Genomic DNA, 13,456 nt, shown 5'->3' with positions numbered 1-13,456 from the left:
CGTCATGAACATTGATACTTCGTCTTGACGCATTCGAAAAACTTGAAGGCAGAACTGAAATCTGCGGAATGCGAAAGGAACCTGAGAAATTGTAGACGCTGAACAAGCGAAGGCTTGTGTACAGACACGCACGAAAACCTCGAAGCGGACTAATACAACGAGTAGATGTGTATAGGTGTCGATTCGTGGTTGTAGACATCCTTGTTTCGTCTAGCTATTCTGCAGCAAATGCGCGGCTGTATATGAATACGCTTCCAGACGCGCGCACCCTGTAGCTAAGAAAGGCATATCTGTATCACGGGTCTGCCACCAGTTATTCCTCCGTCCGTCGTTTAGGGGCTGCGGGTTTGCGTTGTTCAAGTCTGGAGACGATGTCACGGTCAAGTTCGTCCTGCAGCCGCGGCAACTCTGCGTCGCTCGGCAGCTCTACGGCCCCCAGCTGCTCATCGTCTTCGCCGTCGCCCAGCGCATCGGCGATCGAGGCCATGTTCGCCTGCGGACAGACACGCCAGAAGACCCAAAAAAACAAAAAGACAGGCGAGGGCGCGGTCAACACAGACACAAGGCAGCCGTCCGCCAATCCACTGCGACTGCTGAAACTGACAGCCTGGGCCTGCAATCCTGGCGAAAATGTAACCGAGGCCACCCTCTAGCGCAGCAGCACGTCTCGCAGGGGGTAACACGACGTCGAAGCGACAGCTACAACAAACTGACGCGGCAGCATCGGTATAAGGGAAGGCGTTATTCTCTAAGTATTCCTCCGGGACTACGGGGTGCTTGCTGTCGCGGTCGAAAACTCTCTCTCTTCTGACATCTGTTGAGTCAGGCACGAAAGCCGACTGTCCCCGATGCAAAGCAATGATATCTGTTTCGGATGTTAATTCGTGAGAATGAGCGTGTGCACCACCATAGGCACCACACAAGCGCCTCTGTTTCAAGGGCGTCTGAAGTCGCTAGAGCCCGCAGGACGCACACCGTATGCGGACGAGAAACAGGCGCAACGAGGAGAAAGAACAAGAAACAAAACAGAACGGGCCCCAAGGAGGGGAAACGGAACTTGGCGAAAGGGGGAAGGATGGCAGGTGCGCGGGGAGGACGCAGACCAAGAGGAGAGAGGCCAGTAAGGAAGGAAAGAACGAAACGAAAGAAGCTGGCGTACCCCGTGTTTCGGTGCAGCGCTGCCGTCACCGGTTGGCACATCGTCCTCCAAGTCGACGCCCATGCGGGCGCAGAGAAACTGCAAAAACAATGCGCAATCAGCCGCTTGCAAAACGTCCAAGGAACAGCTACAGCCGCGGGTGTGTCTGCCGCAAGCGAAAGCTGGTGACGATACACTTCTATCAAAAACACACAGCCTGTCATCTCTTTTTACCGCAAGCCTAGAGCGACGTAGCGAGTGGAGTGAGCGTTTCGCTAGCTGAGCACGCCTCTAGGCCTGTGAAGCGTGGGTTAATAGGTGAGACAACAAGAGACCTTCGCGCGTGTCTAGAGCGAGCATCGGTCGCAATTCAGACTGACATGCTCCCGCACGAAGCTTTCACTTCGACCAGTCTGAGGCGTCTAGCGCATCTCGCGACCCCGCGTATCCGTGCAGCAGCCACGTAGGCTTCAGCCTGGACGCCGGTGGAGCTACACCCCGCGCTGAAGACGCCATGTCGGTTTGACGGAGGCACCCTAGGGGCTGCAGTTTTCAATGAAGTCGGTATCGTCTCTCCCTCGCTGAGACTTGGTGGGCCACGGGTCGCCCGCGGCTCCTACCTCGAGTTCTCTCAGTTTTTTCCAGCTTTTGATGTGCGGGCGGCGGAGACTCAAGGCGAGCGAAAGGTGCGCTGCGGTGGCGGCATCGCAGCCAAGCGCCGCAAACTCGCGGAGAACGGTCAACAGATCTGCCGACGCGAGGTGACAGATTCGCCGCGCAAGTTCTCTGAACGCACGCGGAGCAGTATTTAGTACTATAACGAAAATAATCAGGGCATCCTGGAACCGTTCTTGGCATAAGGTTGAAACCTAGAATATGCATAGGGATGAAGACGCGAGTGCACACCCGCACGAAGGCGCGACGCCGCGTCGGCTACAGCCGCCAACCTCTTTGGAGCGGCGCAAACTGAAGCAAAAAGGTGTGTGACGAATTTTACAGCAATCGCATTCACACAAACTCGCACACACAGTTGGCGGCGCCGGCGCTAACTGGATATCCCGTTTCCAGCTTCCGCGCGGCACAGCGGCAACTTGCAGATCTACTCGAAGCTGCTGACATCGGACGCCTTCCAGTGAGGGCCGCGCCTCAGCAATATCTGCAAACGTCGCTCCGACGCCAACTTCGCGCGCCCACGCAACTCAAGATAGCCTCAACAGGTTTTCCTCTCGCAGGCTGGAGTCCGTTCTCGCCTGCCTACAGCTCCGGCCGGAGGCAGCCTTGCTTCCCATATCGTCATCCGACAGGCAGACCGCTTGTGTGGAGTCGCCTGGGAGCGCCGAGCCACAGAGACACGAGTTGTCTTCCCCCTGAAGAAACTGGGTTCTTCTTCGGCTAACATTGCTCACGTGCGCAGTCGCGCCGGAGGCACGACGTCGAGAGTGATCAGAGAGTGGAAAATCCGCGCGAGCTGCTTCGCCTGCGCCTGCGATTGGGGACCGGGCGCTCGGACGTCGTCGTTGGCCGGTTGTTCGCCTCCGGCCTCCGCGTCGCCGGTCGCCTCGTGTGCACACGCCTGCCGGATTTGCCCCGAAGCCGCAACGTGACAGAAACCCGCGCATGTCCCAGCGCAAGCGCGCGCCGTCGCTGCATGCAGTCAGGTCGTGGCTGCCCACGCGCCTGGCGCTTCGCCCTCACCCCCCCCCCTCCCCCGCCAAGCACGAACTGGCGAGCGGCACACGTAGGCAGAGCGACACGGGCTAGTGCAGCCAACAGTGGGTGGAATCAGGCTTTGCGAGATCCTGCCGAGCTCGACTTACGCGTTCTGAAAAGCTTCGAAGGACGAGGGAGGTGCAAGCTACTGCGTAGTGTTGCGCCGCCTCCCTGTCAGGATGCAGCTCGAGCATCTTGACGCACACCGCGAGCGCGGAGTTTGACAACACGCTCAGACAGGGGAACTCCCTCTCCCTCTGCGCGCCTCTGAAGTCTCCTGGCTCCCCCGAGTCGGTGGCCGCGACCCCGTCCTCCGCGCGAGACCGAAAGAGCCGCCCAAACACGCGCAGCAGATACGCCTCCGCCTGGCGAGGCGACAGCTGCAGCGCCCTGGCCTCACTGCTCGGCAGCCAACTCTCTGCCTGAGCGCCCAAAGGATTCACACACTCACACGCAGACTTGCTTGGAGCCCGCGCCCGCCCACGCACCCATGAGACAGCCGCTCGCGGCTGCGGCGCCCTCGCCCGCCTTCTCCCTCTGCGCGGGTCACCAGCAGGTGTGCGCCGCGTCACTACTCGACCTGCGCGATGCATGGAGGCAAATGCACTCAACCTGTGCGCATCCATCCGCCCTGCGGGCACCCAAGATCCTCTGTGCGCCGAGGCGCCGCAGCGCGTCGTTCCTTACATCCTCTGAGGCGAGCTCCGTTGGTCGTCTCACGTGCTTTGCCAGCTCGAGCAAAACGCCAGGCAGGAACTCCGGGTGCAAGCCTGGACACACACGCGACAGGAGGCGCCCGAAACACGCGTAGAAATGCAGACCCGCGTGCCTCCCAGTCTCACATGGCAAGGTTGCATCTCGTGCGCACGTAGAGAGCGACGACGCGCAGCGACAGGCAGCTCACGAGGGCAGGGCTCCTTCAATCCTTGGGGCTGGCGCCGCATGCTCTCGCGCGGCGGCGCATGCGACCTCGAGGCTGAAGCGCAGCTGTCCGACTAGCGAGCATCGCATACGCCCCTTTCTGCTGCTGATGCCGCCGCGCCGGCAGTCTTCCTCTCTTTACGCACGGCATCAGGAGAGATGTTTGCTCTTACATAGATAAATTACCAGATAGGTAGACAGACAAATGGATGGTTGCATATTTCACCCGACTCACAGCGGTGTGCGAGAGGAACCCGCCTGCAATGTCATTTAACTCGCGCCGAGAAGCGTGGTGGTCGCGAGACAAGAAAGGGGAGATCCGCTGCCCGCGCTCCACGGCCGCGGATGGTGCTTCCTTCGCGAGGTTATGGCGCCAGCGTTCGGCTCTCAAGCTCTGACCCGCATGCGCAGAGACCTCGCGCAGTCGCCGTACCTTCGAGCTTATGATTCACGAGTTCGTGCATCCACAGAGCCCACGCTGGATCTCGCGGGAAGCGCCCGAGGGCTGCCACCAGATCGCAAGGCGCAGCGCTGGAACTCGCATGCAAGAGGTCGCCGTAGAACTTCCGCGTGAGCACATCCGGCTTCAGCAGGAGCTGTTCACAGCCGGCGAACCTCCCTGCTGCGCGACCTGTGTGGCCGTCTGCGTCGCTCGGTGCGCCCTCGTCACACCGACGCGGTTGAGAGGTCCCAGGGCCACGCGGGTCAGCGCAGACTTCAGCGGCACCGCCTCCTTCTCCCTGGGGATGCACGCACGTGTCCGCAGACGCCGGCGCTGTGCTCGAGGCGTCTGGCGCCCAGAAATTTCGCTGGCTCTCTGCTTCGGCGTCTGCATCGACAGACGCTTGGGGTCGCGCAGCCCCGGCGCCCATCCGCGAGGACTCGGGTGGCCGCTCCACCAGCCGGCCCATGTAGTGGAAACTTGGCGGCGCGGCGGCCGGGACCGCAGACGCGTCGCCGGCCTGAGTGAGCTGCAGCAGTGAGCTGAGGTGGTTCGCGACAGATCGCCCAGCACCCCCCCGCGTCCCGACGGCGCCACGAAGAAGCCACTGCGCGGGTGGAGCCGCGACCGAGGCGCTCACACAGTCTGCAAAAATCGCAGCGCAGTCTAGCTTGGCTCGCCTATGCACGTCCTCGGGCCAGCAGGGCACAGCACGTTCGTTCGCTGAGCCAGGATTCGCTCGTTTGTGCGAGAAAAGCGACGGCGAAGGGGGTCTCTAGCACAGAAAGCTCCCCTCGCTGGTACAGGAGGTGATGGCTGCGCTTCGTTTCTCCTTCCCGAATGCTTGATTTCTCACGTGATTGAAGGCGCGCACGCGGTCTGCGCAGAGAGGCTGACAACCTTTGCAGCAAACTGCGGACTCAGACTCAAGAAGGTCACCCCAGCCGCCGCGCACGCACGGATGAATGGCTCAGACATCCGTGCGATGCTGTTCAGCTTCCACCGGAGAGAAAGACAAGGGAGCTGCTCAAGGGAAACTGAGTTCAACCTGCAAGATCGTGAGCCCTACACCCTAATCCCAAACGAGTCCTTTAGGAAGGTGGAGGCCCCTGAAGCTGCCTTCCAAGTCGCTCGCGCTCACCTTCAAGGCGACGGCCGGCGCTTGGCGCAGTGCTGTCGAGAGGCGCAGTGCTGTCGAGAGGCGCGGAGGCCAGACCGAGAGACGACGCCGCCACCAGAGACATAAAGTCCGCTGAGACATGCACAAAGCGCACGACACAGATGCAACAGGTATGGAGCGCGCGCGCGGCAGCACGGCGAACACTGTGGTCGTAGAGGAACCTCTGAGGGCTGGCAGCCATGCAGACAAGAAGCCACGAAATCCTCAAGCGGTAAATCGTTGACGGTAACAGCGTTCATCCCCCCACAGACATCCGCTGCACTTTATCTGTGTGGGAGGGCGCGCGCAACACGCCTATACCCTGCGTATCGCACAGAGTGGGAGGTGCCCCGTGGAGCGTATTTGGGAGCTCACGCAGAAAGCCGGTTTTAGGAGACAAGGCAACAGCCCCTTTCGATGGTAAGGATGCTCGGTGGACGGCCTCAGCAGGCGTACCTTCTTTAGGAAACAGTTGGCGTACAAGCCGCTGGAGTACCAGAGCGCCTGCGCCCCTGGTGTCGAATCTTGGAGGCGATGTGTTAGCCGAGACGCGAGACTGAGCTGCGTCTCGGGCATGGCTTGTGGGGTCATCTTCAGCCTCTTTCAAGGACTGCAAAACGTAGAGAAAAGCGTGCCTGTGGCACATTCCGGCTAACGCTTCCAAGCACCGTATGGACTGCTCCTGGGTGAGCCGAGGCTGCGCGGTGTCTCCGGATCCCCGCGATCGAGTCGAAGGGTAAAGGTGTGACACAATGTATGCGACAGCCTGCCAGTTTGGAGCAGCAGAGGATCTGTAGAACTCGAGAAGGGCAATCTGGTCTTCGCTTGTCATAGCCCTTATCTGACCTGGCAACATGTGGCAGGCGACATCGTTCAGGAAGTCGTCTGCCAGCTCCGCGGTTGCCAAAGATGCCCTGGTGCGCTCGATGTCTGCTGGTTTGTAGAAAGAAACGTTGTTTAAAATTGCCTTCACCAGAAGCCGGTGGAGTCGCGTAGAGGGCGGAGGCCGCTCGTGCGGGGCGCAATGTTGATCCAGCTTCGTGAAACTGTCCAGAAGCAAAGGCAGTTCGGCCAGCGGAAGTTCGCGCAGCCTCTGTATGTACAGGCTTCGAAGCTCGGAGACTACCTCGTGATCAAAAAAAAGGATCCTCGACAGTGCGTGGGTGCAGATAAAAGACTCAGAGAGTGTCTGCTGAGGAAGATGCGATCTCAGTCTGTCGCAAAGGCGTGAGAGAACGGGAACGTCTCTGACCTGCAGCTCACCGAAGGCCCACAAGAGCTGGGTCAAGTCGAGACTTGAGAATGATTCGACGTTTCCCATCAGTTCGCGAGAGACTCCATTTATCAGAGCCTGGTGAAAGATGCCAAGCCGCCCGAAAGACCAGATCAGTATCGCGATGCCCCGCGGCCCCATCTCTTCCAGACGGCGTGAGGCCTCCCCACCGAGAATATCCATAAAGGCAACGTCGCGGACATTCATCCTGGCGAATGCTTGGCCCGCGACAGCGATGTCAGAAGGGCGGCACTCGGAGATTTGAAGAGCGATTGCTCTCGCAAGGCAACTGAATAGTTGCTCATCTCGATACCGCGCTTTTGCGTAGGCGTTAACAATGGCAACCAGCTCCCTAACTCGGAAGCCGCACACCAAGTCAACGACGGCCGTCGTGCATCTTCTCCAGAAATTTGAATTCTTCAGACGCAGCTGTCCCGCGACGACAATGGTGTCCACCAGTTCACTGGCAGACTGATGATGAATTGGCACGTTCACAAACGTCAATGGCACACGGCTCGAGTTGATGCTTTGCTCATACTCATCGTACTCGCTGAGCCGTAGCCGTTTCTTAGCGAAGCCTCTGTATGCCAGCAGCAAGTAGGGCGCCGCAGGAGTGCGAGGAACACGCGCCAGAATCAGAAGAGGAACTGAGGCTCGACTGAGACGAAAACGCGTGCATGGCGAGCTCGCGCCTTGTCCGAAACAGGCCGTCCGGCCGGTGTGGTTGAGCAGTGCGTGTTCTGCTCGGCGACGGAGCAGGGCTCCATACGACGCCGAAGAAATCATCCTCAACCCCACGGCGATCTCATCGAATTGAATGCATGATGCAGGACGTCGTAGAGCCAAGACCGGGATAGAAAAACTATTTCCAGTATCTCTACGGAACGAGCGCTGCCTTGTTCGGCCGTGCATCTAGTGCTAGAATCTTCACTGCGGTCGTTGTCTGCATGCGACGGCGTTTGCTGCTGTTCCACATCAGTGTATGCTTGCGACTGCACTCCTCGGCGACCCATGCAGCGGCATTCACTAAATGTGCGTTACCAGTGGGTATTTGACTCGATTTTTCAAGCACAAGGACAAAATTCACATGGATTGCTTCTTTCACATGGTCGTGGAAGCCTTTCTGCACGTAGGCCGGTGATGGGGCTAGCAAACACACCGTCCAGTCTGTGGCGAGTTTTGCTCCGTGTTCAGTGAATCTGGCATGTCAACGTCAGGAGCAAGTCGAGGTGCTGCTGTTCTGACAGGTGCGTGGGCCAGGAAATTTTGTGAAAGCTGCTTGATTTCCCAGATGTTCAAGTCGCCAATGGCAGTTTGATCCGGCTGTGATTCGAGCACCGAATCACAGTGTTGCGGGACCGTCACAGGGGGCTACCGCGGCAATCCCAAACGTGTCTCTTCTGCTACTCAGGAGATGGGGATGTCAGGAGCGAATTTCAATACGTTTCTTCCGCTCAGAAACGTTTTAGTACATTTTCATGCAAGTGTGTCCCTTCCTTGGAAGGAAACGACGTTAAGGCGCGCTAAAGGCTTCGCCGGCATCAGGCGACGTGGCGGGTTTGGCCGAACTTTTACGAAGCTTTGTGACTGTGCACACAGCAATCACCAAGCAAAGTGTCTCGCTCTCAGCCGTCGAACATCGGCGGAGGATAGAGCTCTGGTGCCCTTCGGTCTGGAACCGGGCGCCTCCTAGCTCGTGATGCAGGGGCGGCTGCCCCCCCGAATAGTTCGTGCGCTTGGCTGGTAATACTAGAGCCGAAAGTCGGAGGAGCAAAAGCAAGCGGTTGTTCCGGCGTAGCGGGAGTGCCTGATACCGATCGCGCGGAGGCTGCATTTCAGAGGCCAGCTGACAAAAGAGCCAGCTTACCCCGTCCGCCAGCTTCGCCTGCGCTCGTTCCTTGGGGCGGGGCAGGAGCTGCTGCGTAGTAATTCTTTGGCACGAGCACGGACACTTTCCACACGGCCCCAGTAAAATCTCCTACAGTGATGTAAATGCTATCCGCAGGAAGAAAATGTGTATGATAGTTTTTTACCCTCTAGCCGCTCTGTCTCTATTGGCGGCTTTAGCGTTATGTCGTCAGGAATTGGCTGCAGGCAGGGGGATCGGTCACACGGGCGTCAGCGCGATAATGTGTATCATACCTCAGCCAGCTTGAAGAACCAATCATAGTTTGTGCCACCGACAATCACCTGCGCAAGTCACCGTGATGACAAAAAGAACGTGACTGAAGACCACGGCCGCAGGTACCTTCAGCACCCGGTTGCCTATGATGCTGCAAGGCAAACGCTTGACGAGCTTAGGGCGTCCCAGCGGATAAAAAAGTCTTACTGCACGTCGAAGTCGTCACCTGTCACGTACAGCGGCAAGTGCGCAAATGTAACCGTATACATCGTGGCTGAGAGGCAACTGGTTTGTCATGAAGTGAGGCGATCGAGACTGCTGGCACATACCTTTCTCTTGTGTTTCAATGTTCGTTGACACTTCATGAACATTGCTAACAGGAGAGAGTGGAGGGGGGTCAGCCACGACGGGCGCCGTTACCAGGAACAGGCTGCTCAAGCAGCAAAGCACAACAGCAGCACCATTCATTCTGTCATATATGCGCGCAGGATTTCTTCCCCGTCGGTAGTGCTCAGGGAGGGCTAGGGAGCAGCTAAACCGCATTTCCATCTTCACAACGACGTGCGTGTAGGTACATCGCAACGATGCGCAAACTTCCATAAAATGCGGGATTCTTGCTTGGCAACGAAAGAAACCCTCTTAAGATTGCAGGGGTCCAGAAGGAGGGTAACAGCAAAACGAATTTCTCCGATTGCGGCACTGCTGGACCCTTGATCAAACCCGCGAATCGCTTTGTTTCTTGTGGCACTACGCGCACTAGGTAAATGCTGTTTCGAGGCACGGGTTTCAGCACGGCTAACTTACTTCCATCCCTAACTGGTCGCTTCCTGAAAAATAGTCTTTCAGTGGAACCCAGCGAGGCATCAGCATGTATATGGCAGGCTGCGCGTGTTTGGCTGGGTCGCAGTTCGCGCTGACGCAGGTTTGTTCTGTACACACCCCGCATTGCCTATGAGTGGTACAGTCACACAGGACCGTGCGCCCCTGTCCGCGAATGCCAGTCTAGCTGGCTCCCAGAGAGATTTTTGTGTTCGCTAAATGCCTACGCAGAGGCACTGGGCAGGTGGCGTACATTCAAGAGTTTGCCATCGCTACTCCGTCCGATTCAAATACTGCCAACAGATCGGGGAGGGAGCGGCCATGTTGCTGCACATCGTCAGACATCGTTTCTCAGGAATCATTGACGGAAAAAATTTATCGGCATCCCGTCCTCAGTGGCGGGTTCGCCTAATGGTCAAGATCAGCTGGCGGTAGACCAGCCCAGGACTATGCAACAACGCAGCTGTCAACAGCGACTACTTGGGGAAAGAATCGTTGATAGCCTTGACGCGTCCGGAAGTCTCTAGTAGCTTCACGAGTCTGTCAAAGATGGCGGGTTCGTAGAGCTCATCTAAACTGTCCAGCTGCCACGACCAGTTGCTTGGCGAGTCACTTCCCGGTTGATTGAATCGTGCCTCACTCCCATAGCCAATCACATCCTGCACTGGTATAACAACAAGGTGGGCTACTGTCTCCATTGCAAGGCGAACAACGTGCCAGTGAGCTTCCTCGGGAGTTGGTTCCTTGTCAAGACCTGGAGATGGTAGACACGGCGCAACAGAAAACCAATGGGAATTCATACGCAATTCTGAAGCGGTACAAAACAGTGCCCCACTGTCGGTGCATTGCCACACATTCATACTGTGAAGAGCATCTTGCAGTCTGTCAGCTTCCGCCGTACCTAGATAGTTTGTCATGTGGATCTTCTGTTCCGGAGAGGCAGTCTTCCACCAACCGACAACCGTGTCGTTGTCATGTGTCCCGGTATGGACGCAACAATTGCGGGTGACGTTGTACGGCAGGTGTTCGCAGTTGGGACCCTTATCTGTATCTCCCCAAGCGAACTGCATCACCCTCATGCTCAGGATGTTGAACTTGTCCCTGAGGATGACAATTTCTTCCGTGATGAACCCTAAATCTTCTGCAACAATCATAGGCGCCGTGCCGCGGTATGTCAGTCGGGGCTCATACATATCGACATCAGCGTTCGAGCCAGGAGGGGGCATCTGTTGTACCTGATGGCTGCCAAAGCCCCACAACTGTCGGAGCTTCTTCATCACAGAGCTGTGACCATTTTTGTCCTTCGGCAACTGTGATGGCAAAGCCTTTTTCGGTAGTAACCATCCCATGTTCTTATATAGTGCATCGAACAGCTTCTCTCCTGGACCTTCAACCCACTCTCCTTCACTTGCTGTTTTATGCTCAATCGCATGAGCATAGGGCACTCTCCAGTATGCCACGAAGCCTCGGAAGTGATCCAGCCGCAGAGCGTCAACTTTTTCGAATGTAAGCCTGATGCGTTTTGTCCACCAGCGAAATTGCGTCTTCTCATGAGCCTTCCAATCATATACAGGATGACCCCACAGCTGACCATCTGCGCAGAATGGATCTGGTGGTACGCCTGCAGCGGACAAAAACGAATCACACCTTAAGAGAACGGCAGCTCGCACGATCAAAGCCAGAGCAGGGGGCATGATCTCACTTCACTCCAAGATACCGCGTGGTGGCCCCTCCGGCATGTGGTGCCTGCTTACCTGACACGTACAGAGGTTCACTGGTATCGGGATCCATCTGGAACATTTCCGGGTAGCTCCATACGTCGCTGCTATGCAAGTTGACATAAAACGCAACGTCTCCAAAAATTTTTATTTCTCGATCATTGGCATATTGGCGCAGGTCCTTCCAGTGCGTGCAAACTTTGTACTGCACAAATTTATGAAACGCCGGTGTTGTCTGAGGGATGGTTTTGCCGTCAACTTCTGCTGGTGTAGCCAGCTCTTCCAGCAGCGCTGAGTCTTTTCGTAGGAGGCGGTAATTCCTGTATTCCGATGGCCACTCCAGCCATGTTGCCGCATCAGGGAACCTTGCCTGCAAGGCCTCGAAACAAGCATATCCCTGTAGCCAAAAGTGGTTCTTGGCACAGAAATCCTTGTACCGTTCATTATCTTTAGCCTCCCTGAACCTCTCATAGCACACTGCCAAGACATCATTCTTGAATTCCATCGCTCGAGCGAAGTCGACATGGCATGAGCCTTTTGATGTCTCCGTGTGAGTTTCAGAGGAAGGCCTTTTCTCCTCGCTCTTGTATTTCTTTAGAAGCTTTGTGACCTCCTCATCGGAGATGAGGCCATCATCGACTAGGGCCTCAACCGAAACGAACAGTGGATTCATAGCGAATGTACTGGTGGCTAGGTACGGGCAACCTGGTTGCTCCCCAAGGTACCGGCACGGCCCTAGGGGCAACACTTGCCAGTAGTTGAGCCGGGCGGCAACGAGGTAGTCCACGAACTCATAAGCCCCTTTACCGAAATCCCCAGAGAGCCCACGTTTATTTGGCAGGGATGACGGATGCATGATTAGACCGGCGAACCGCCCTTCTTGAAGAATTTCCTCCATTGCAAATAAGTGGAACACAAAAGCCCGGTTCGTGGGAAGTTCGACAGGAATCGGCAAATAACAAACGAATTGGAGCAGTGGCAATAGTCTCAATCGCTCGGCGAAGCCGCAGTTGCCTCGCGTTTGCCAGGGGTCCCACCGAAGCTCCGTTCTTATCCCCTTTCCTCAGCAAATCTTGCCTGCACGTACTGACATAACTGACCGCCTAAACAGTGCTGTCGGAAATTGCTCTTTCAAATGCCCGGGGGTAGGGCAGGTTCATATCGCACTGAGGTGAAGCCGAGACTCATACGAGTGTTTTTCAGCAGGTGGCGAGACCCATCTGTTAGTTAAAAGAACCTTTGGAGGAGAGAGAGGGTGTGAGCCGGAGAAACCGAGCGCGACACAAAAAGGGCTTGTCAGGAAGCCACAAAGCGACGAAACTTCGAAAAAACGGCCCTTGTAGCTCTGCTGCCAATCCCCCGTCCGCCCCACTGTACTGGTACGCTTCATGTTTTCTCCTGTGTGTGCCGATATATCTTGCAGGCGGTTATCGGAAAAATAAAAGACCTGAGCTAAACTACTGACCATACACGATCAGAGTGCTGTAACCGGATTTGGCGAGCATCGTTCCTTGCATAATTTTCTCAGTAACCCTTAGACGAAAGCAGTTCCAGCTTTGCGCAAATGATATTGAGCGCTGATCTGTCCCGCGTTTTTGCACGCCGCCTGACAAATGGGCTTTTCCCACATGCTCTTTGCACTCAAATATGGTATACATGTACGCGCATAGAGATACCAGAAGGAACTGCTGTGTCTCTTCAGAACGTAACCCGAACGCAAGAGAAAAAAAACCAACTGAACGGTGCACCACGCGCTCCTCTTATGTCATTATTAGCCACATCCCAGCCATACCAGCTGCAAACGGCTATACGAAGAATCAGACGCGCTTCTGCAGTGCGTGCGTGAACCTGTTTCCGTGATTGGCCCAGGTCAACAAGGACGAGCGCCACTTGTCTGTGTGCCTTGCCCCTCGATTCGTTCGTCGCTGACGCGTTTTGCACATTTCGGGGAGAATGCCCGCTAGTATACACACAGAGATACACGATAACACGATATCTGCATGTAGAGCTGCACGCATTCCGCGTAGCAGACGCACACTCACGGCCAATGCCACGCGTCAGATGTAGTGTTGCTGATGAGGCGCCTAAAGGATTTATCAAGTTCAGACTATCGAGGTAAGGCACCACCTACTACCTGCTATCTTTGAAGAATGC

General features: G+C 56.4%; 3 protein-coding genes across 3 annotated transcripts; all 3 read right to left on the bottom strand.

The window, feature by feature from the left end:
- Window positions 1–313: 313 nt before the first annotated feature.
- On the bottom strand, window positions 314–7,429 carry BESB_037440 (uncharacterized protein; the record flags this gene model as incomplete). Its single annotated transcript, XM_029362330.1, has 9 exons — window positions 314–493; window positions 1,160–1,237; window positions 1,759–1,924; window positions 2,545–2,711; window positions 2,956–3,270; window positions 3,536–3,618; window positions 4,203–4,856; window positions 5,353–5,463; window positions 5,827–7,429. 9 exons carry the CDS (start codon window positions 7,427–7,429, stop codon window positions 314–316), a joined length of 3,357 nt encoding a protein of 1,118 aa, XP_029221295.1.
- An 839-nt stretch (window positions 7,430–8,268) lies between these two features.
- BESB_037430 (uncharacterized protein) lies at window positions 8,269–9,233 on the bottom strand (the record flags this gene model as incomplete). The annotated part of the gene is made up of 7 exons (XM_029362329.1): window positions 8,269–8,450; window positions 8,511–8,621; window positions 8,677–8,731; window positions 8,786–8,833; window positions 8,892–8,916; window positions 8,973–9,039; window positions 9,095–9,233. 7 exons carry the CDS (start codon window positions 9,231–9,233, stop codon window positions 8,269–8,271), a joined length of 627 nt encoding a protein of 208 aa, XP_029221294.1.
- An 827-nt stretch (window positions 9,234–10,060) lies between these two features.
- BESB_037420 (4-alpha-glucanotransferase) lies at window positions 10,061–12,200 on the bottom strand (the record flags this gene model as incomplete). The annotated part of the gene is made up of 3 exons (XM_029362328.1): window positions 10,061–10,338; window positions 10,486–11,205; window positions 11,339–12,200. 3 exons carry the CDS (start codon window positions 12,198–12,200, stop codon window positions 10,061–10,063), a joined length of 1,860 nt encoding a protein of 619 aa, XP_029221293.1.
- Window positions 12,201–13,456: the final 1,256 nt, after the last annotated feature.

This window comes from Besnoitia besnoiti, chromosome II (genome assembly GCF_002563875.1).
Source record: "Besnoitia besnoiti strain Bb-Ger1 chromosome II, whole genome shotgun sequence".
NCBI lineage: Eukaryota > Apicomplexa > Conoidasida > Eucoccidiorida > Sarcocystidae > Besnoitia > Besnoitia besnoiti.
The sequence above is the reverse complement of the archived record's forward strand: the minus strand, read 5'-3'. Positions and strand labels throughout refer to the sequence as shown.